Consider the following 22765-nt stretch of genomic DNA (forward strand, 5'->3'; position numbering starts at 1 on the left):
GCGCTAAAAGTCGATTTAGAATCTCCCCATGTCTACCTGTCACCTTTTAAGCTGATCCACTTGATATTTTCATATTTACATTTTATTTTATTTCTTTTCTCTTTTTTTTTTTTATTGTTGCCGACAATTTATTTCACTCGCGGATTAAATATATAGCAGTGCTCTAGTTTATACGGCAATAAAATAATTCAGTCGTTGAGATTTAGTTTGTCATATTTGCTTCACGTAAGATAACAACCGAGAAGTAGTACGAGCCACACCTTTATTTAAACGCTGAGATTATTGATAAGCCAAACATTTATTCTTCACTCTGGCATAATCTTTATTGCCATTGCATCAGTTACATCAACTTGTTGTTGCTCTTGTTGAAACACTGATTTTACTTTGCATCAACTTTATCATGACTTGCCTACGCTTCATATCCCATTCATAATTGTCATACTGACCGGTAATTTACGGGCCTACTGGCGTTAATAATAATAATAATAATCATTTTTTTTCTTGCTACTAGTATATTTAAGTAAAAAAAAAAAAATTTTATTAAATTATTGCACTGAAAAAAAAAACTGAGGTAAGTCCAGGAGGTGTAAGTGTTAAAATTTTCGGTGTTAAATTTTAACACCCAAAGCGGTGTTAAAATGATACTGCCGTCGATGTAAATATTCTTTACCGGTGTTGAAAAAATTTCCTGGTGTTAAAATATTTTTTTTTCTAATTTCTATATGTGGAATTTTTTTTTACAACGATTTAACACCGGAATTTTAACACTGCCAAATTTTCACCACCTATAGCGGTGTTATTTAATTTTAATACCACGCGATGTGAAATTGAATCCATTTTTAACACCGCGCTTCTTTACAGTGTATTATATTTAATTAAAAAAAAAAAAAAATCATTAAATTATTATAATTAAATTTTTGCTCTTATAATGAGTTAGCATTAACGGACCACCTGGTCTGTAGTCAATCAGATTACACACAGTTTAATGCTAAAATATCATTAAGTTGCATTTCAAGTGGATGGAAACGTAGTCGATAATAGAAGTAGTCGAGTGGATGAGTAAAATATGAATGTGAATGTAAATGTAAACATAAATATAAATATTAAAGATAAACAAGATGAAGATTAAGATGATAATCACGCGTGTGTTGTGCAATCAGCGGTTTTTATGAAGCATAGATGCCGTCGTCAGGTTGAGGCAACAGACTGGGAGCGTCCCGGCTCAACGAGAGAATAAAAAAAATTATTAAGATAGAGAGAGAGAAATGTGATTAGCTACGTTAGTTCAAGGCGCGGATGTCACGGATTTATTAAATTAATGACCGAGTTATAAATGTAGAGAAAATTCACCACTCAGTGATATTTATACTTTTAAATAATAACCATTTTTTTGACTGTTAAAAATACTCTGGGTAAAAATTTTATTTTGTATGCAATTATTGCCAGTAATAATTTCTATTTGAAGTAAACTCGCAAAATTATAGATTTTTGTTGAGTAATCAGCTATTAAATAACCACAATTTACAGTGGTTACTAAAATAGAAGTTTGCATACATCGTTCTCTTGATACTCATATATTTTTCATATAACACAGGTGCGTGTTATTTCACACACTTCCCTGCCACAAACAGCTGGCGTTCTTCACTTGCACATAAGTACTATCTATATTTTTAAAAGTACTTTAATAACTATCATATAGAATACAACTAATATGTATTTTTTTTTTTTTTTTTTTTTTTTTTCATAATCACGTCACAATAAATCTTTTCAGGCTGGTATTAAAAATGTCTAAGCCTTAAAATATTTTCTTGATTGAGAGCCTAGAATTTTTATCCTCGCTAAATACCTTGCAATTATTGTATTGACAAAAAAAAGTACAATAGTAAATTATCTGAGGCTTTTAGTGCCGAGTATGTTCGGTTCTTAGACAAAGCCGCGGAGGCAATTACGAGGAGTTGATGAACTCACTTCATTACGCGGGGACGCGTAAATCTTGGTGGGTCTTTGTAGAGTTTATCTCCCTCGGACGGCTATAGACCAATGGATATGCAATATATTATTCCATAGTTATAGTCGGACGCGGTGAGTTTAGTCCAGAGGCTTAATCGCATCAGCGACTCACTTGACTAGTGACCAGAGTCCAGATGAACGGAGTCTTTAGTAGAGTCAGTGAAGATAGTCTCTACAGACGATTGTACTTTGTGAGCTAGCTCGAGTGTGTTATACTGCATGAGAAGACTATATGCTAGAAGTTGAGGGTCAACAGCTCGCGCAAGAAATCGCCCATGGCGATTTCCAGTCCGGGAGATTCTCTATGCTGTCGAGCTGCGGTTCGATTGATGTACCGCCTTGCAGTTGAGACTCTTGCCGTGATGCTGCTCACCCAGCCTAGTATATACAAGTTGAGGTTCTCCAGTAAACGCGTTGAATTTTTATTTACCGCCACCGATCGAGTTTCCACTTGTAGACGAGGACGCTTACCGATCCTGCCGCACTTGTTTCTTGTCTTCATTCATATATTTTGTTTTACATCAATCTTATTATTATTATTATTATTATTTTTTGAAAACAGTATTTACATTATTTACTTAAGGCTGTATCTCGACGTATACTTAAACATAAATAAACGATCGTATACTCAACCGTGATACGTTTGTTCTCACGATTTTAATCTATACATTTATACGCGACGTTATTTAAATAAATACCCATTTAAGTATTCCACATAACATAATGCTCGTACCCAATACAACAGGAATATCAACGGAAACAGAAACAGAAACAGTGATAATGTAATGTAATGTGGTGTTAGTTCTCTGGTGGTATGTAACAAGTATAGAGTGGAGCCTGGAGTTTAGCTCGGAGTATTGATCGAGTGCTGGATGGGATACATTATAAGAGGAGTGAATTATTAAATCAAGACGTGTTCAACTTAAAGCAGCACCCGATTCCATTGACGAACGGGATAAGATTCTAAGAAGACGAATGGCCAGCCAACGGCGAGAGAATCGCATAATTTTATTGGCGCCTCGTTATTATAGACTCTTTGATCGTTGGTTTATAAACATAAATGGAGGAACAACTTTTTTTTATTGATTTTTATTGTCATTAAATACGCGATGCGAATCTTATTTTAACGGGCAGATCACTCTCAGTATAATAAAAGTACTAAATGATTGTAGTTCGTTAGCCGCTGAATCTTATTACGAGAGGTGCATAAATAAAATATGGATACAAAAAATATAAATATATAAATATATCAGCTTCATTAATTTACATTTTTCGTGTTAAACATTAAGCAGCGTAGTTGTTTGTCGCTGAATATATATTTATTTATTTCATTTAATTGTGTGTAAGTGTGTATGAGCAAAAGTGCAAGACGAGGAGAATAGTATTTGAATAATCCAGGCGTCTGGAACGGGCCGAGGCCAAGGTAATTGCATTGTACGCGCTTATCCTTTCAAACGCCAATCACCGGCGACAAAACGCTCGTCGCCGCGGCGAATCGTTCTCGTCTCTTCTTGTGTTTAGTTCAGTTCTCTGTACCACATCCTCAATCCTTTTATTTGCAATACAACTCACCACTATAAATACCTATAATATATACACACATTAGTTGATCCATCTACTTTGCTGGTATATTATACCAATCGATATTTAAAACCTATTTTTATTCTTATTCCTACTCTGTTCTCTCACTATATCAAGGATTCTTTTTTGTTCCGGCCATTTTGTTATTCCGCATGAGTAGGGTACCTCGTATATTTGAGTGGTCTGCGATATCTATTATATGGTTTGTATGATAAACTGTGTGATGTATATTTATATAAACTCATACACATGTGATCTCAGAGATTACATTTGGATCTCAAGTACTGCTACCACACGATAGCGGTTGGTCCCACTGTCCCAAGTCACTGCAGCATCTTCCAACTACACACACACACACATATATATGTACACTTGGATGCACAAAATGAAACATGTGTGCTCTTCTGTACTGTCTAACCGATAGGTGGAGAAGCAAAGAGTTTCTACCGCAAGAAAATTTTCCGCGTACATTATAATATAGGAGAGAAGGTAAGGCGAATGGCCCGTGCGCACACACTGAGGTCCATGCTATAAATCGAGGGGACGTTAGGTCAAAAGCGTGGAAGATATGCTGATGTGGAGATAGTCTCTGCTTACGATGCGAAACGTCGTTGTTGTCGTTGTTGTTGTTGCTGTTATATACACTATCACTAAGAGTAGATGGTTCTATGTGTCGTTATACTGCTAGTTGCTGTTTGAGCGGGAATTATAATTCCCTGTGTTCAGAAAATCATTTTATAGCCAGCTTTTAAAAAGGGATTATCTTTGACGGACATATGTATATAAATATAAATAAATAATCATTTTTTTTTACATACTAAAAAGTGACTCTTGCGGACAAGTGACGAAGTATGAGGAGAAAATACTTGGAAGAACATATAGTTCTTGTGGTCGCAAGGTATCAGCTTACACCTTGTCGCGGATAGCCAAGGCAACGATTTGCTAATAGCTCGCACCGTAGACCAACCTGCTGAGAGAACTGGTCTCCTATCCAGTAAACACCGTCAGTGCCACTGCTCATACATATATATATATATATATAAATATGTATACATAGATATATACCCCGACTTAAGACTTGAGACTAGAGAGTAAAGGCTTAGAGAGTTGAGATTAAATTTTTCTTAGCACATTATTATAATTTTTCAGACTTACATCTTTCTTTATTCATGCGTAAAATATAAAGGATTTATTACGTGTGAAAAATAAGCTCTGTCGATTAAGTAAAAGCGTTGATATTGAGATCCTTATGTACTTAGATTACCAATTGGGTAAATCACACGAATCATTTATCCTAGAAATTTCATTGGCTTTACTAATAATGATGATGACTATAATGATGATGGATATATACCTACTTACGTTCGTATATACATATATATGTACATATATACATAAGACTCTAACTGCTTACAATTTGAAACTGGAAAGTTGACGATGCTGTTACCACCGCTCATCAGTTCTAAAGTCACAGGTCATACGACAAGTCACGATCACGCATGTGTGCCAGCGCCTTGTCTTACTGATGATGATGATGATGATGATGATGACTACAACTACGACGACGACGACGACCAATTTTACTATACGCTCTCACCTAATCTTGTGGTATCCGAAAAAAATCGTGAGCGACGCACGTGCAAAATGTAAATTGCGAACGGGATAAAAATAATTTACCTATAGATTAAGATTACTTAAGTTATTACAGGTTTTAGTGGGAAAAAACATACGTGGCTATAAACATAAAAAGTATTGGACTTGAATAATAAAATAAAATATCACTTACGAGGATATAACTTTCAGTATGATGTGAGAAATTTCTAAATCAACTATTCGCCCCGTATTTTCTTATTCGTGTAATGCGCGAGCCAGCCACATAAAAGACCTGAGGAGACAAGAGACAAGAGACAAGAGACAGGTTTAGGGGTCTGCTCAAACGTGTAGTATGACTCCATCCGGTAATTTAATGCCTCTGAGTTGAACCCTAGACCGCCACACACGAGGGTTCATCGTGTACTTTGACAACGTCTGAACGATGTTACTCCTCCAGGTCTTAAGTAGTTGTTACATTCATTCATTTTCATGCACACTATGTACCAAAGACTCAGCGATTATCGTAAGTTACTTTTAATCTTTCCTACATACATTTTACCGCAGTTTTTTATTCACACACCTCGTAAACAACGAATCCTACTTTATGTACTCGGCAAAAAAATCCTACACAATTAAACCCTACATAAAAGTAGGTATTTATGTATCATAGCTACAATGTGTGGATTAAACATCGCTCTCTGTTCTCTAAACTGTTTAGTTGAGTGCATAAAGTCTGGTTGATCTTAATTAAACGAATTAAAAACGTTAATAACCAAAAAAATCAAATTTAAAACAAGACTGCTCGTGTAACGTTTTGGCATTTGAGATCACGATCCAGAAATAATTGCATGTTAAAACCCGGTGGAGATGAGATTCGAGCAGCTGTGAGAGATCCGTTAATTTAATTTTATCTATCTCTGCATTGCTCTCTTGCATCTCGACTCGTCCTTTTTAATACTCTATCTATGATGATTATGATTATGATGATGATGATGATGACGATGGTATATACCTGCTTTAGTTTTCTTCCATTACTTCCTTTAGGTATATAGACGCCCAATATGCACGATGTACCCGCGCCTCTCACGTGTAATCTAATATGTAACCAAGAACACGTGCCATGCTCGTTACATGATTTAGCCGATTGCTCAGCCGCGAACATGGGTTATAATTCATACGACGGTAACCGGCGTCTCGGCGCCGTTCTTTATCTTTCTCTCACACTTTGCATCAAACTAAAACAAGACCAGGCACAAGACATTTTGCGCTTTGAATAAGGAGCTAAACTACTTTCACCGTAACTTTTTTAAATCTATCCCATTACTTTTGTCTCAATTCTCAAGAATTATCATCTAGCAGTCACTTGATATGATATTTATTGTTTAATTATTCAAAACAACATGAATAATTGTTTGCGAATCTAATCACGAATCAGATAAAGTCATTGATGTTGATTATTAATAAATTAAATAATAAATACTAACATCAGACTCGTTATTGTATTTGTAAATAAATTATTGAGTGTATTTTATAAATGATAAATGGATCGAGAATGTAATGAGATAATTGAGTATTAACATTATTACCAAGGAAGAATTAACAAAGGGCGAGGCTCCGCGTACCACAGTAGCGTCTGACAACACAACTATATGCTCTACTCTTTTATTTATACACACTATACTGTTTACGCGCACACATAAATATATATTTATATATAAATGTGCATATACATAGGCTACCAGGTATATACTACGTAGGTCGATAATAATGCCCCTATAAATCAGGATTGCCATTGTGTTCTCGAATACGTCTCAACCAAGGTGGTCCCACTCCAGGCCAAATGTGTCGCGGCGATAATTACGCTGATAAATAATTCTAGTACTATCATTGCACCACAATTTAAAAAGATAAATAGAATAATGATTTTTATTATTACAAGATAATTTATAATCCAATGCTCTCACAATTGCCCTCTCCCGCCTGCCACTTTATTGTTTTTGTTTAAAATAATTTCATGTACTCAGAAAAACTCTGAATTTCTCATGATTTTCAAAGATATTTAGTATTATTATTTGATGTCCTCGTTCAATTGTACCGGAAATTTAATTTTTAAAAAATTTGACAAAGTTGATCTATTAAAATTTTTTAAAAATAATTTTATCAAGCATTTGCCTGAGTGTTTAGGCAGATATTTTTCATTGATGTTAAATTTTATAATTTAAAAATTTTTTAATTTTTTACTCCAGGGTTTTATTATAGAAAAAAAAAAAATCAAATTTACTATTTTTATTTGACGAATAATATTGTTGGTAAAAAATAAAAATGTTGAATACTTTTTAGAGCTCGGATTGCGGCTTATAAATTCCTAAAATATACATAAAAAGTATTCAAAAGTTGATTACAAGTTCCTTATTGCTGGTAAGAATGTTTTGTAGCTCACCAACACCAGGGAGTTGACTGTCTTGTATGTTAGCTGTGGGCATGCTCAGCTCGGTCAGTTAAATTTAACAAAACGTAAAACATTGCCGAGCTACAAATCATTTTCATAGTCATGTTTTTATGATTGCTGCTCTCAAGCTGTTTACGACAGACGCGAGTGGTACTTGCCTCAGCAAATTACGTTCACAAAAGCGTTGGGATATCGATTAGAACGCTTTAACTCTTTTATTTTAACTTTTAAACAGTCTAGCCGATTAGTTAATTTGAGGAGAGATAAAAAACAATAATAGTTTTTAAAATCATAAACTATTTTTCCTCATTACTCTAATGAAAATTAAAATTGTTGTTTTTTTCATTCCCGACTAGGAAAGTCCTGTAATAGAAATTTTTATTCACGCGTGAGAATCAAAGTGTTGATATAAATGTCTAATAAACCGACTTATAAGTTACAACTTTTTAAATGCACTCGGTAAATTGATCTGGCCGAGTTGCATATATTTACGTAGCAACTCATTGAGCAGTTTAATGACTTCCTCGTTTCCTTATCGCGGGCCACACTGGGACGTATTATGAGAGTATTTGCTATTCGCTAGTCTAATAATGTAATGTAATATTGTAATAGTGGTGCCGAGTTTAGAATGGAATTATTATTAATATTACAAGACAGGCGCTCCTCTTAACATTTTGACGCAAGACGTGATCGTATGTTTTATTTGGTGTTCTCGTCTACTTGCGTCTCGAAAATAAATTTAACAGTCCATATTTTCATATACATTGTATACCTGTGATGTCTGAGTACTGAAGTTGTTGCCCACGTTGTAAAATCACCTAAAGGCTTGCACACTCAATTCCAAATCTGGCCGATTCCATTTCAAATGCAATCTTAGTGTATTACGGAAAATAGGAGAAATCTAGCGAAAGTATAAGCGTAACATTGGTTGCTCGCATTGCACATGTTTATATCTAACTCTATATATATATCTATATATTCTACTTATTTATTTATTTATTTATTTTTATACTATATGTAATATAATACGATGATGTTGATAGCAAATCCGGTTTTGTTAGAGTAATATCCATATGACACAGTCGTGACACTAAAGTATTCCATGGGAATTTTATCAAAGAGTGGAGACCAAGCCTTGCTTTCTAATAAAAAAAAAATAATTATTTAAAATTCTTTTTGGTTTAACAAATAATTATAAATAAATTAAAAAGGATTTGTTAAATTATGTACAATTAGAGAAGATTGACGCGCGAGTAGGTTATCCTGGTGGTCCTTTTACGGCGAGTAACTTTAACGTTGTACTTAAAGCTGAACACAGCAAGAAGCTGGAGAAGAGTAATTATTATTATAATTTTGTCTTTCAACTGAGATCGTGTGTGTCGCTGGCATGTAATTGTTTTAACGTTTTAATAACTACGCTCGCGTGCTTACCGGTGTGCAATAAAGGAGAGAATTAACTGACTCAGGATTATTTTATAGCTCTGACTATCTTCTGGTTGCTTTTTTTTTTTAACTCCACATGTACGTCGCATGGCTGTCCCAGTAAAAGCTCAGCAATCCACCGCGCGACAATTTCCCGTTGACACCGTGCCAAGATGCGATCTTAATTATTCCGCATGACACCAACTCCGACGCCAGTTGCAAGTACACGCTCGCGGTCACGACACGTTCAAGACACTTATACTTTCTTTATTTATAAATTTATTATTTTGTTGGATTTAATAATGGTTAATTTTATTTATATTTTTGCTTCAGGAGGAGAACGAGCTCTCGAGCAAGCGGTGGGCCAGTGCGCCCCGCCGCCCAGACAGCCCCTGCATTCTGGGGGCTCCAACGTCTAGGGAGGTGAGTACTCTAACATCCGTAACATTACACTACATACATTGCTTGGTATTTTTTTGCTGAGTGTGTAGCACCGAGTTTTCACGCCCAAGAACGCGATACTTAGTAGTCTTGAATCCGTTTATGAACGGGTGGTAGTGTCGCCCGGGAAGGAAACTAGACGATGTCACGTCGTACGTGATGGCACCCGAATCATAACCGGTAGCTTGTATGGTCCTGAGCTACAATTACTAACACGAGAGGACTGAGCATGTATCAGGTATCGGCAGTCCCAGTGGATATAGAAGTATAGCAGTAAGAATAGCGAGAAAAAGGTTACCGGTATTGAGTGCGGCGTGTTGTCACGTTCCAAGTGCTACGGGGTAGAGAGGCGAGCTAGGAAGACCGATTAACTGACGACACTTAGATCTTGCGGTGAGGTGTCGATTTATAAAATGTTTAATAATATGGACGTGCTGAAGAATGCGGCTGTTACGAGTCCAACTTCTGATGTGTCCTCACCACGATTTATGGACTATACAAACTTCTACCTACTACAAGTAATCTATTATATATTTAGATATAGATGTATTATGAATAGACTGTGTGGCGGTGACGCTCAAGTCGGTTGTATCATAAAAAAGACAATCCCGAAGAAATCCAAAGAATTGTCTAAAGCAACTTCAAGATGATTTATCTGAGGTCAGCGGTACACTCGCGTGACTCCACCTACAGACAAAGGCGACGTTGGTATACGCGCCAGTATGATGGGTGTGACTCGGCATTCTTTATGGATATTACTCACTGAGGAGGAATACAAGAGCGCGGCGTTCTGCAAACTCGATTTACTAAACCGCGTCTTCCTTTCATATCCGTACCTGCCCATGATATATTCATCGTGTGTATTGAGTCAACGCGTTTTAATGGATTAAAACCACTGTCTTTGTCATAGTAGTCTTGATAGCCAGCATGCTCGTGGTCCAGCAGAGCAATACTCCAGCTCGACATTGACTGTGTCTGGATAGTATGATAAGATACCGTGTCTTTCAAGCTGGGGAGCTGCATCAGTAAGCAAAAGCATCAGGGGGAGCAGGGCAAAGCATCACCAATCGATGCATATACACAACTATAGCTCTCTGGTGGTACTACTCAGTGGTGAGGATATACAGTAGTGGGAATGCCGTTACACGTAGACGTATACCCGGTCTTCCCACGCCAATTAAACATGACTCATTAACGGCCAGAAGCCAGTCAGGGATCAATGCCTGACCGAGAACTAGCAGTAATACCCTTCTCGATGCCAGAAGCAATCGGAACTAATCTCGCTCTCCATTGCTCCTCTAGCAGCTCTTCATGTTGTCTATATCTATATACACATTATACGGCGTTTGCTCCTGTTCAACAGTCCAAGATATTATATCGCCACGTACCACCGACCCTGGCATTACGTATCGTACATATACATATATATATGTATATATATATATATATATATATATATATATATATATATATATATATATAGTCTCGGACAATCTTCTGCATAGGGTGTATCTCCTGGCTGATGCTGGTTTCCAAGAAGGAAATGAGGCCGCAAATGCCGGATGATAGAGTGACAGAGAACTGTTGAGGAGAAGGAAAGAAAGCGAATTACAGTGTAACGACCATGAGATTAAAAATAAAGAATAGCCAAAGAGTTGAGAAGCCTGGGAATACGATCAGCAGCGTCGCCGCCACCACTAGATGCTGCTGCTTCTACTTCGTCTTCTTCTTTGGACTCGTTCAAAAGAGTTATTTCCTTTCTTCTTATCGTACTGGGTAAGCTGAGGCGTCAAAGTTCGATTTATCCGGCAACAGATCGCTCATTCAGAGCTTCGGGTTTGCTGGTACGTGCAATGCTGCCGCGGGCAATCGTAAAAGTGTCTTTTATTCTAGTGCATGGTCATCAGCTGAAGAGAAGTGTTCATCGGCCACTGATAGCAACACGAGTAACGATCTACGTGGGCAGATGGACAATTTAACTTGCACTAGGTTTCTCAACGCAAGTTACAGCTCAAGATTGCATTTAAACTTTTATAGATCAGCTGTTAATGATATTTAATTACAATGACTATAAATTGTAAGCTACAAACGGCATATATACATATATATGTGTGAAAAATATGAAAATGTCGGTAGTACTCGGCAGCACGATACGAAAGCAATCGGAATCACACGAAGAGGTCATAGGGAACCGGAGTGTACCGTTCGTGGCCTGGGGTCAAGCGCCGCGTAGAGAAGGAGCAAAGGTCCTCGGGGTTGAAGGATCTTCAAGACGGACGTAGAAAGTTTACAACAGCATGTGCATCAGCACGCTCATCGTCGCGAACGCACCCACACAACCTAATACTCATGTATTATATACTAAACATACTCACACACTGATATACGTATGGATGATACAAGTATCTTTACTGTAATGTGCGCGAAAGATTTCCTAGCAGAGTTTGCTGGATGCTGGTTGCTGTTTCTCTCATCTCTTTCCTCAGATTAAACCTGTAGGACCTGGCTCAATAAATATCCGAGCCCATCTCCCTCTTACGCGATCGACATTTTTCCAACGTCGTGGTCGGGCCTATCGGCTTTACTACGTAACGGTACAGACGCAAGCGCAACCGGCAACAACAACAATACCAACGCGTCGTCCTCGTCCTCATGGGCTTTGTGTATTCTTTCTTCTTCACAAACTTGTGTATGCATCGAATCACAATCTTTTCTTCATGTGACACCAACACTTCTGTCGTGGCGTTTTCTACGACTTGCTCGTCGTGTGCAACCTGCTGCCGGCACACAATCCTACTTATATAAATATGTATATATATGTACTGGATTTGTATGTGTTTTTACCATGAGCAACACTCTCATGAGGAAGTACACACTTGGTCTGTTAAAAAAAAAGGGGAAACAGCGGAGTTAAATTATTGCACAGGGATATTCGCGATTGTTTCCGATAGTTGGAATTCCAAAGTCGTCGTCCGGAGGATTCTCTTCGGCAGCCGCGGAATCCCCGGGACTCATTCTTTGGCTTCTCTACTGATAAATACCTATATATATATATATATATATATATATATATGTATATATATATATGTATCTGGACTCGGCACACAAGACAACACGGCCGCTTGGTCACAACCTTCTATCTTGCTCTCTGCACTCAAGAAGACCATCGTCGTGTTCCTCAACGGGTGTCCGTTAAAGGCAAACCTTTCGACAGACTGTGGGATTGTGGGATCAGTGTATACATGCACGATGAGACTCCAGAAGCAGAACCAGCAGCTTTGCTCGTGCTCCAGCACTACTCGCCACTTACGGAGATTAGCGCGGGAGAGTTAAGCTCCCCAGAGAGAGAAAGACCGATTCTTCAGTACCAAGAATAATCATTGAAGTGTACCCACCAGTTCACCTGCAACAGGTTAAAGTCACTTGGGATGCGTATCACCAGCCAGTCGGAACTTTACTCCGCCTCTAATTAAGAGGGATTTCAATGGCGCGATCGCGTCACTATGACATCTATCCTCTCGACCGTTCAGTCGGAATTCCATCGCAAAATAGCCTCACCAACTTCTCTGTTCTGTTCTCTTTTATATTGTGTTTTTAAAATTCTTTCTATCTTTTTAGCCATTACCTCATCGCAAATGAATGCGCCGTCTCCGCACCTTGCTCATCGAGAATCCGCTCTAAATCGGCAATACCCATCTGTGTGTTATTGATCGCTCTCAGTTCTTTGTTTTATTATATTAACCGGGTGTTGTATATACATATATAAATATATATATGTTTCAACAGTGACCGTGCGTGGGCGATTGATGTTTTATATCTATTGTGTATCGAGCTCTCTAGCCGCCTCTTGCATTCAAACATTCATTTCTTTTGTACGTTTGTCTATAACCTATTCTTTTTTATTGCCATCGCCGGTATATAACAACCACCTTAACCACCTCAGGCCAAGTTCAGCCCATATGTATTACACACTTATATATCTATATATACACCCAAGTATAGACGACTATAGAAAAGTAGGTATCGATCGACGACATCGGCAGATGCGGCGGTCACTACCATCTTGGGAATATTCCCCCGTATATAAGAATAAGAAGGTGATGCCGCCACGAGCGTATCGCGATCAGCACCGTGCGATAACGGGAACGACAACGTGTCCGCGTTGGAGTAGGCGCACGCCCTATGACCAGCCTTCCTCTTTTTTTTACTCATTCCCTGTTTTTTTCATCTCCTCTTGTTTAGTTGTTAACTTTTTATCTTGCTCATCCTCTTTTATTTGCGCTTCCCCGGTGTCGAGGGACCTCCTGAGGAACAGCGGATAGAGGAACGTGCTCGTGAATATCCAGCCCGCGAGGTAGATCGCACTTGACATCCAGGGTCCATAGGTCATTTGCGTATCGTTAATCCCCGCATCTTACCTACGCATCGTAATTCTTGTGTGAAAATCCCTGATGATGATTATGATGAGAACAACATAGCTATGAATTACATCGTCACTTATCGTGAATTCCGCAAGCTGGTTAATACCAACCTGTACCATGTTTCAGCTACGGCACCAACAACAACACCAACTTCCGCAATGAAGAAAGACTTTTTGAAATATTACCAACAAATATGTTGTCTCGCTGTTGTTGCTGCTGTTGTTATTGGAATTCCTCGCTGAGAACGACGTTAATTTTAACGAATTCATTAGAATAAAAGTTATAAAAGACATATAAACAAGATGTTATTTTAAAGTGACATTTTAACTACGAATTGTCTTGATGTAGTTAGACTGCCATATTATTTTATTGTCTTTGTTCACACTCGAATGATGTATCTCAACGCCTCCAACAATATCGCGTGTGATTCCCACAATAGCTATCCTCATCCGTATTTTTTTTTCCTCACGGCGTTCGCAAATTTACATTTATTTCGCACGATCGTTACACTCGGCAAGGTGTGGCACGATGCGGTCTTTCTGCACACTCAGTGCCTACCAGCTCTTCTTATAACTATCTCGACGTCGACGACGAGTATCTCTTGGCCAAGTACTTCTGGATGCACAATACAAGTGTGAGGGTAGCTAAGAATAAAGGAAAGAAAAATAAAAATAGCAAACGAACAAACAAACAGACAGACAGACACTAAGTCTCGTCTTACCTCTTTTTCCCTCGGCACTCGGTTTCGATTGTTTCCTCAAGAATTACAGACGCGACATAACCAGACGAAGGCGTTGATCTCGTGTCTATTCACACGCAACCCACGACACATTTCTGATACATGTTACTTTGGGATTCCTTGTTCACTCATGTTTCTCATGCTTATTATAACCACAATAAAAATAATTTATATAATTATTTTTTTATCATTCCTACAAATATTTAACCGATTTGCTTACAAATAACTCCTGAGAGCTGCGCATGGCTTTAAATAGAACATGGAAAAAAAAAACGTTAAATAGAATAGAATAGATGGAAAATAAAAAGCATCGGCCATAAAAGCCAGGGAATTTTTCAATGCGAAAACGTGCCGAGTCAGGTGTTTGCTCGTAAGCAACCAGAAAGATGTAACATCTGCCATTTGTCTTGCTATATACCGTTCAAAGTATTAAGAGTGCAGATCTTGTACGTCTTTGAATCTCAACGTCTTGGATGTGTCTTTTATTGCATTTTACCTCACACACATACACACTCGTACTATATTGAATTATTACACTAGGTTAGTTACTGTTAGCTCGTGCTACTTGAATCGATTTTTCCAATATTACAATTCATTGTGAAAAAATGTCGAGTGAATTTAATAAAATTATATATTCCGTTACATAGCGAATTACATATTTTATTGCCGTCTCATGGGTTAAAATTGTTCAGAATGCTTGATGTTACAATAAGCTTTCTTAAAAAACCACTGAATAAAATGTATAAGAAATAAATTCATATACATGCACATTTTATCTTGAAGTATTTCTCCAGTTTTTTTATTCATTAAAGTTGTTAAAATTTTTTCGAAGATTTAGTAGCACTCTGAGAGCTATTAAGACGATAGCTGTCTTCAATAGGATCTAGAAGAACGATCTAGTTGGCTCTTGTGCTATTGAAGGAGAGCAAGTATCTTTACTAGCATTTTTCATAGCCAAAGAAAAGTCGTTGGAGTACATAGCAATTGACGGTGGCGCAGGCGTTGGGCGAGTCCATGTGATTTATCATCGGTCGTCTTGCTGAGCTAGTGGTTCAAAGTATGCAGCAACACCAACATCAATACCAATACTATTACCAATACTGATACTTGTTATGTTCATATATATGTATATGTATATACATATATGTATGAACGTAATGCGTTGAGAAAGATTCTCAAGTACTCAAGTATGGAGCAGTGCCCCCTGCCTCGTAAACACACGTTTGCCGTGCATTCGCGTACAGTTTGCCCGGTTAAAACATCTGGTAAACTAAGAACGAGCTTGTCACTTAACGCCGCCGCCGCCGTCGCGATCACCAGACTCTCTTCTTCGTAACTTGATCTCCGGGACATTGATGATGGTCATTACACCATGAGACAATTTATCAATTCGACACTTAAACAACCACTACAGTATCAATATTACTCTCATTTGAATACATATTCTCTATTTCAGTCCATTAGTAACACACGCATACACATATACACCTAGAAATTATTTTTTTTTCATGCCAACTAGAGATTATTAAATTGTGTAAGATATGAAAATGAGTTTCGATTTACGTCAATTATCTCCAGACTCTTCAAAACGATCACGCAATTTTGTTTCATTAAATTTAATTTGTTTAACACACAGGGAAATAAATTGTACAAGTGTATGTATTATAAAACGCGATAACAATTTGCGTTGTTGAATCACAACTTAAACCTGTCACCAGCTCGTTAAACTTGACGTAATTAGAACAGGAATATACATATATATTATTACTCGTTTTATTTATAAAACTGTCAGTAATTAATTTCAATGGTGAATTAAATTTTATAACATTTATATTGACCGATAATTACTTATAATTAGTAATAAAGACTCTCATTTGCATATTTTTACGGGTAAAAACTACAGACAATAAACCGAATCGACTCAATAACTTGAACAAAATAATATTTTTTATTAGTCAAGTCCGATACGATCAACTTTCTCGTCTCAACGATTATTTCTTATGATCAATTTAAAACTCTCATTGACTTGGCTCGAGTTTGACGTCCCTATTTCAACTTAATGATCATTATCGTTCCTATATACGACTGTCAAAATTAAATATCATTACTGTAATAACTTTATATATATTCCACATACATATATTACGTAGCATAATTATATTTATACCATAATATATGATACATAATATATGTAGTGTCGTATCAAAACTTCCAACAGCTCAATTAACGCATTACTTTTACTACTATTTATTGTCTGTCATCTAATTATGACTAATTATTTTTTATTGCCTCAAAATACCGTATATATAACCACATATATTACCAACCAATGTGTTAAATAATTATCTAGATTTCCGAGTTATTAGTCGTCTAGTTAATGCGCAAGATACTTGGCTTAATAATATCAGATAAATTTAAATAAATCCCAGGCAATGTGTCTAGTCAATTGAGACACGGAATTAATAAGCATGTATGGTAATAACTTAATAATAAAAAGTTATTTCGTAAAATTAATTTGTATACACTGTAAAAAATCGGAAGTGATTACAGATTTTATTCAAACTCGAATTTACTCCATCACTCAGAGTTTTGAAGTTTGAAAATAAATCACTGCGCATGCGAAGTAAAGGGAGAGTTTGTTTTCCAGCCGAGTGATTACGAGTAAACTGGATGTTATTGAAATCCACATTCACTCGGATTTGGAGTTTTAATATTAAAATAAATTCATGGATGAAAAATTTTAGTTGCTATCACAGCGGCTGTAGCTGAGGTTACTACAAGTTAGAATAAAGAAATGCGAGCTCTAACTTGAAATAACCTCAACCACACTTGTAGTAAAGTCAGTATTATTTATGTAGTATTTACTACATATCGGAGTACTCCCCTAGTCAAAAAATTGAACCTCAATTGATCGTTTATAGTGGAGAAACAGAAATAAGCGCAGCATACATGGAGAAAAAAATATTGTTCTGAGAAGTATACTGTATAGTTACAGTAACAATACGCAATAGTTATCTACTAGATTGTTACTGCAAAGATCTACTGTATCGTTATGACAACAATACGGTAGATAGCTGACCTATACCGTATCGTTTTGAGCCCTATTTGACACACGTTTGGAAATCTTTGTCATTAATAAATAAATGATTAATAATTAATTTTGATTAAATAAAATAATTTATAAAACTGATTTATCATTTGCAGTCTAAATAAATTTAAAATATAAATATAAATATATCATATTATTTTTGAGGTTATATATATATTAATATTTAAATATACTAAAAATTTAATTAATTAAATTAATATAAATTGATTTTTACATAATTTTCACAATTTAAAGATATAGCAGTTTTATTAGATTGATTATTAGATAAATAATCAGTAAGGTTATAGATAGTTAACAAATTTTTAAAAAAATGAACTCGAATTGTTGTTATATTTTGAAAATGGATGTTTAATTAGGTTAGACGGTGGTGTGTGAGATGACGATTACAGAAAGTCGTATAGGGCTCACAGTTATCTAATAGATAGTTACAGGAACGATACGATATTTTTACCATAAGTATATAACCTATCGTTGTGGTAACAATCTACGAGTTACTATACTTTAGATTGTTGGAAGCACAATATTTTTTTTCCGTATAGAGGTTAAAATGAGGTTCGGGAATCTGTTCACTTGCAGCCGCATTCGAAGTTGAAATTGAAGTTCATTTTTTCGACCAGGGTCGCAACTACAAATGTTTTACTACAATATTGTGGCTAGAAGAACTACAATTTTTTTTTCGTGCTCTGCTTACGAATGAATTTTACTCTGAGTGGATTAAATAAATACACAGTCATCCGCTCCGCATTCACTCTGGATTTAATCCACGTTCACTGCGTAAATTTTTTAGAGTGTAAGGTCAAAAATAAATAATAATAGTAATAATAATAATAATATCCATTAACTGAATGTGTAGAGAGTAGTGATTTAATGAGATCGAGCGGCGTATAATAGAGTTGTTAAATTATTTTTTTTCTCACTAATTTAATCTTTAAACATGCTGAAGATCATTAGTACTATCGGTCGTTCGATCGTGTATTTTCTCACTTTTTTTATTCATCGGTATCCAATTTATTTTTAATGCGATAATTCACATATATTTATTTTTATTTACTTACTATTATTACTGTTATTATTATTATTATTATTATTATTATTATTAGTTAGCGGTTTATTTTATTTTAAAGTTAAATTGCTGGTGTAAGAGCAGATCGGCTGATAAATAAAATTCTCGGGCAATTCCTATGATCAAGAATCACTTAATCAATCAGTACTTTTCAATCGTCTCTTGAGTAGAAATAAAAATAAGAAGAGTTCTTGCTTGCGATGATGGTGGTGGTGGTGGTGGGACTAATGCTGGAGCTGGACGTTTGAGTTGGTATGGATCCCAACGTAATAAACCCTCGGCTATTATACACATCGGTAGATATTGAACGTCCGGCGCTTCCTCATCTCCGATCATAAGATCTTACGGCGTGGAAAATTATCCTCTCTTTCTTGGCTAGTGCAGTATAAGATTTCCAAGGTTTGATTTATTGAGCCGATCAAACTGTAGAGCTGGTGCTGCGCTTTCTTGGCTCTCGCTGACTTGGATCTATCAATGATGAATATTGTAATTTCTCTCTGTGTATTTTCGTAATGGATTATTGATAACTTATATTTATATATACGTGCATTTATTTCTTCCTGCATATACTTAGCGTGTGCTGGACATAAAAAATAATGATTTAACATTTTTCACGTCATAGGCTACATCGATGATTGAATATAAATATGATGTATTGATTATAATTGCATTTAATGTACGCAAAATATATCACGATAATTTTCGTTGGGTTATTTTTTATCAATAGGTTTATTTAATTATACAACAATCGATATCAATCTTTTTAGACGGCTGAAATTATTTCTAGTTCAAGTATTTCGTGGCTGATAAAAAATTATTAACAGAATTTACGTCATATATTACAACTCATATTACTACAGTCCTGTCACTTGATAAATTAATTTCCCAACTTTCTTAAAGTTTTTAATTTCCTCTTTCATTTCTAAAATTTATAATTAGTCCATTGAAAAATTTCGTCTTATTAGACATTACAGTCATACGATACAAATTATTTAAATTTCAAAATATGGAAAATTTTTAAGTGAGGTAAAATGGACCACATGATATTTTTTAACAAAAATTTAAAAATCTTTTAGTTCTGATTTCTTTTTAATTTTTGCTCAAATAGTGATCTGATAATATTTTTTAAATATTTTTTTATAAGGGCCCATTTTACCCTATATAGATGTTTTTTTTTCTTTGATCGTTTGATGGCTTGAAAAAAGTAGAAAATACATTTTTTGAAGTTCTTCTTTTTTCTATCGAAAATAATTTTGAATCTCACTAATATTTTTTACTCATTCAATAAAAAATCTTAAAATTAAATAATTTACACGAGCGATTTTTGGACCTGAGGTCAGTCCTCGAACTCCCAAAGATCTCCTGTCCATAAAAGCCGGCGATAAAGTAAAGTAATTAAAAAACAATATTTAAAAAAATAATAATGTTATTAATGTCCGATGAGTATCAATTAAATTAATAATATCGATACATAATTAAGCGAAAAAAAATTTTCATTTAAAATGATTTATCGACGGATATTGTGAAATAAATGTGGTATTTTTCATACGGCGTGTTGACGAGAATAAATATAAAGTGTATACTTAAAAATATTGAATATTTTTTTGATTATGAATAATAACATCCTGGAAAGTAGAACAAGACCACAGTGATCGGACAATGGCGAAAAGAAGGCGGAGTTGATGCCAAAGATACGACAGGTGAAAGCAGTGGCTCTGCCTAATTTTATGAATATGCGAAATTAATAATTTTTATCTCGAGGCTTCTGATGTACTACCACAAACTTATTGATTATCTGACGCCGTTGAGTGTTGTACAACCAAGACTATGTAATTCAAAATAATCATTTTTATCTTGAGTTATAATAATATTATACCTCCGTTAAATGTCTGTGTATCAATAACACTCGTTAAAATAACAACATACTGATGCAATTTTAAAAAATATATACAGCCATATATACATATATACAAATATATAAGCAACAGATGAATGAGTAATAATTCTGTACAAATTATGACATGGTACTCTTATTTAAATCAATAAAGTAGTCTGTTGTACAGTTAATGAACTGATAATTAGTAGCTGCCGAATAAGTTTCATATTATATATTTATATTTTTATATATACATATATATATATATATATATATATTTATGAGATATGAGTACTTACGAGCTTACAGTGAACACGAAATTTGATTAATGTCCTGGTGTTGAATTTGTTGAAATTTATTGAGCACGCGGTGCTCCAAAGTCTCGACTCTCATCGTCTCACGCGGTTTATCAATTGAGAGAGAGCAAAACCAACGGTACGATTATAATGGAATAATATATTTTATTTTAAACTTGCGAAATATTGTTATAATGAAGAAAGTTGTTTTTTTTTTTTTTTTTTTTTTTTTTTATTAAATCGTCGAGCTGAAATAAATAATATTAATAAATAAGTTAAATAATGGAGATAATTTTTAAGCTTCAGCTCTGTTGGTATTGGGCATTAATTATTTAATGATTGAGTATACTTATTAGTTGCATTACGACAAAATTCTTGTTTTGTTGGTCATTAATCTCGTAGCCGTTGGCTCATTTATATACTTTAATTTTATTGTAAAAAAAAGTGTCTTGTGCACAAAGAATTGAAATAAAAATGCTGAGGAATGAAGATATAAATAAATAAAAAAATTTTTATCATCGGTGGTTGCACCTGAGTAATATTCAGAGACTCTGATCATGATCAATGACATCTTTACGAGGTGAGGTACGAGATAAGTCAGTTGAGCTGAGCTGTGACAGGACGAGGAAGTTTAAATGGTGGCGCTGCTGGAAGATGAAAGATGGAAGATGAAGGATGAGAGCTCGTAAGATGAAGATGAAGGCGAAGATGGAAATGAAGAACAAGAGACAGAAGTGTTGGGTGTACGATAAATCTGTCGTAGCTTAATTTAACCGAAGACTTGACTTGAAGAACGGTCGATGCACCTCGCACTCAACTCAAATGTCTCGTCTAAGATCAGGGGCTTGCCTTATATATATATATATATATATATATATATATATATATATATATTTATATAAATGAATTCTTGTGACGGGCGTGTCTTAGTAAACCAAGAAGTTAGACAAGGTGATATTACAGTAACAGTTTCTCGTACTCATCAATGTTTAATGCGCACACCAAAATGTAATTTCTATCTGGTTGTCTCGAGAGGAGTCAAGAGAGTCGAGTATCTTGTCTTCTGACAATGGATCATTAAAAATGAATTTTTATAAAACTTTTATTCGACATCAGTTCTGGTGAATTTAACCAGACAACCGAGTAGTAACTCGTTGTTCTAGACAAGTCTTTTTCGGATAAATAACGATAAAAAATAATTTGATTTTTTTTAGTTTTTTTTTTAAGAAGCTGTTACGCGGTTACAAAATTTTCGCTTAACAATTTTATGAGTCGAGATCGGCTTAACGAGGTTTGGTTGGTTTATAAGTATCACTTGCAATATAAGTGTATTGCTGGTCGAATTAACTGGATCTACATCCAGCTGTATAACGAGACAGAAGAACTAACCAAAGAAAGACGTCGGGATATTTGGGCGCCATAAACTTAAATCTTACGATTGGGCTGTAATTGTGAAACGATGATAATAAAAGAAGATGGACATACACATCAATTAGTTGCCTCTGTGTGTATCAGAGGACAAGTCTTTTGGTAATGAGAAATCAACCATACGGGTTTTATTTTCCGAATGCATCATTGGTTCGCTATATATATAAAATGTGATTCTCTGGAACAGAAACATAAATCGTGGACAAAAAAAGGATTAAGTGGTAAATAAATTTTGTTTTACTAACAGTATCATACAGAATTGGAGTATTATAAGATTGTATTTTTTTCTGATCTCGAAAAAAAAAAGAAAAAAACTTTCGAGGTTGGACGCTAATAG

General features: G+C 35.3%; 1 protein-coding gene across 3 annotated transcripts in view; it reads left to right on the plus strand.

The window, feature by feature from the left end:
- Positions 1-22765, plus strand: part of LOC103580116 (Krueppel-like factor 3) — a 193540-nt gene that overhangs the window by 64793 nt on the left and 105982 nt on the right. For all 3 annotated transcript variants that reach the window (XM_008561759.3, XM_008561761.3, XM_008561760.3), the window contains one exon: positions 9389-9478. In XM_008561759.3, coding sequence (XP_008559981.1) covers positions 9389-9478 — 90 coding nt within the window. The remainder of the gene's footprint in view (positions 1-9388; positions 9479-22765) is intronic.

Source organism: Microplitis demolitor, chromosome 1 (assembly GCF_026212275.2).
Source record: "Microplitis demolitor isolate Queensland-Clemson2020A chromosome 1, iyMicDemo2.1a, whole genome shotgun sequence".
NCBI classification, from domain to species: Eukaryota; Metazoa; Arthropoda; class Insecta; order Hymenoptera; family Braconidae; genus Microplitis; species Microplitis demolitor.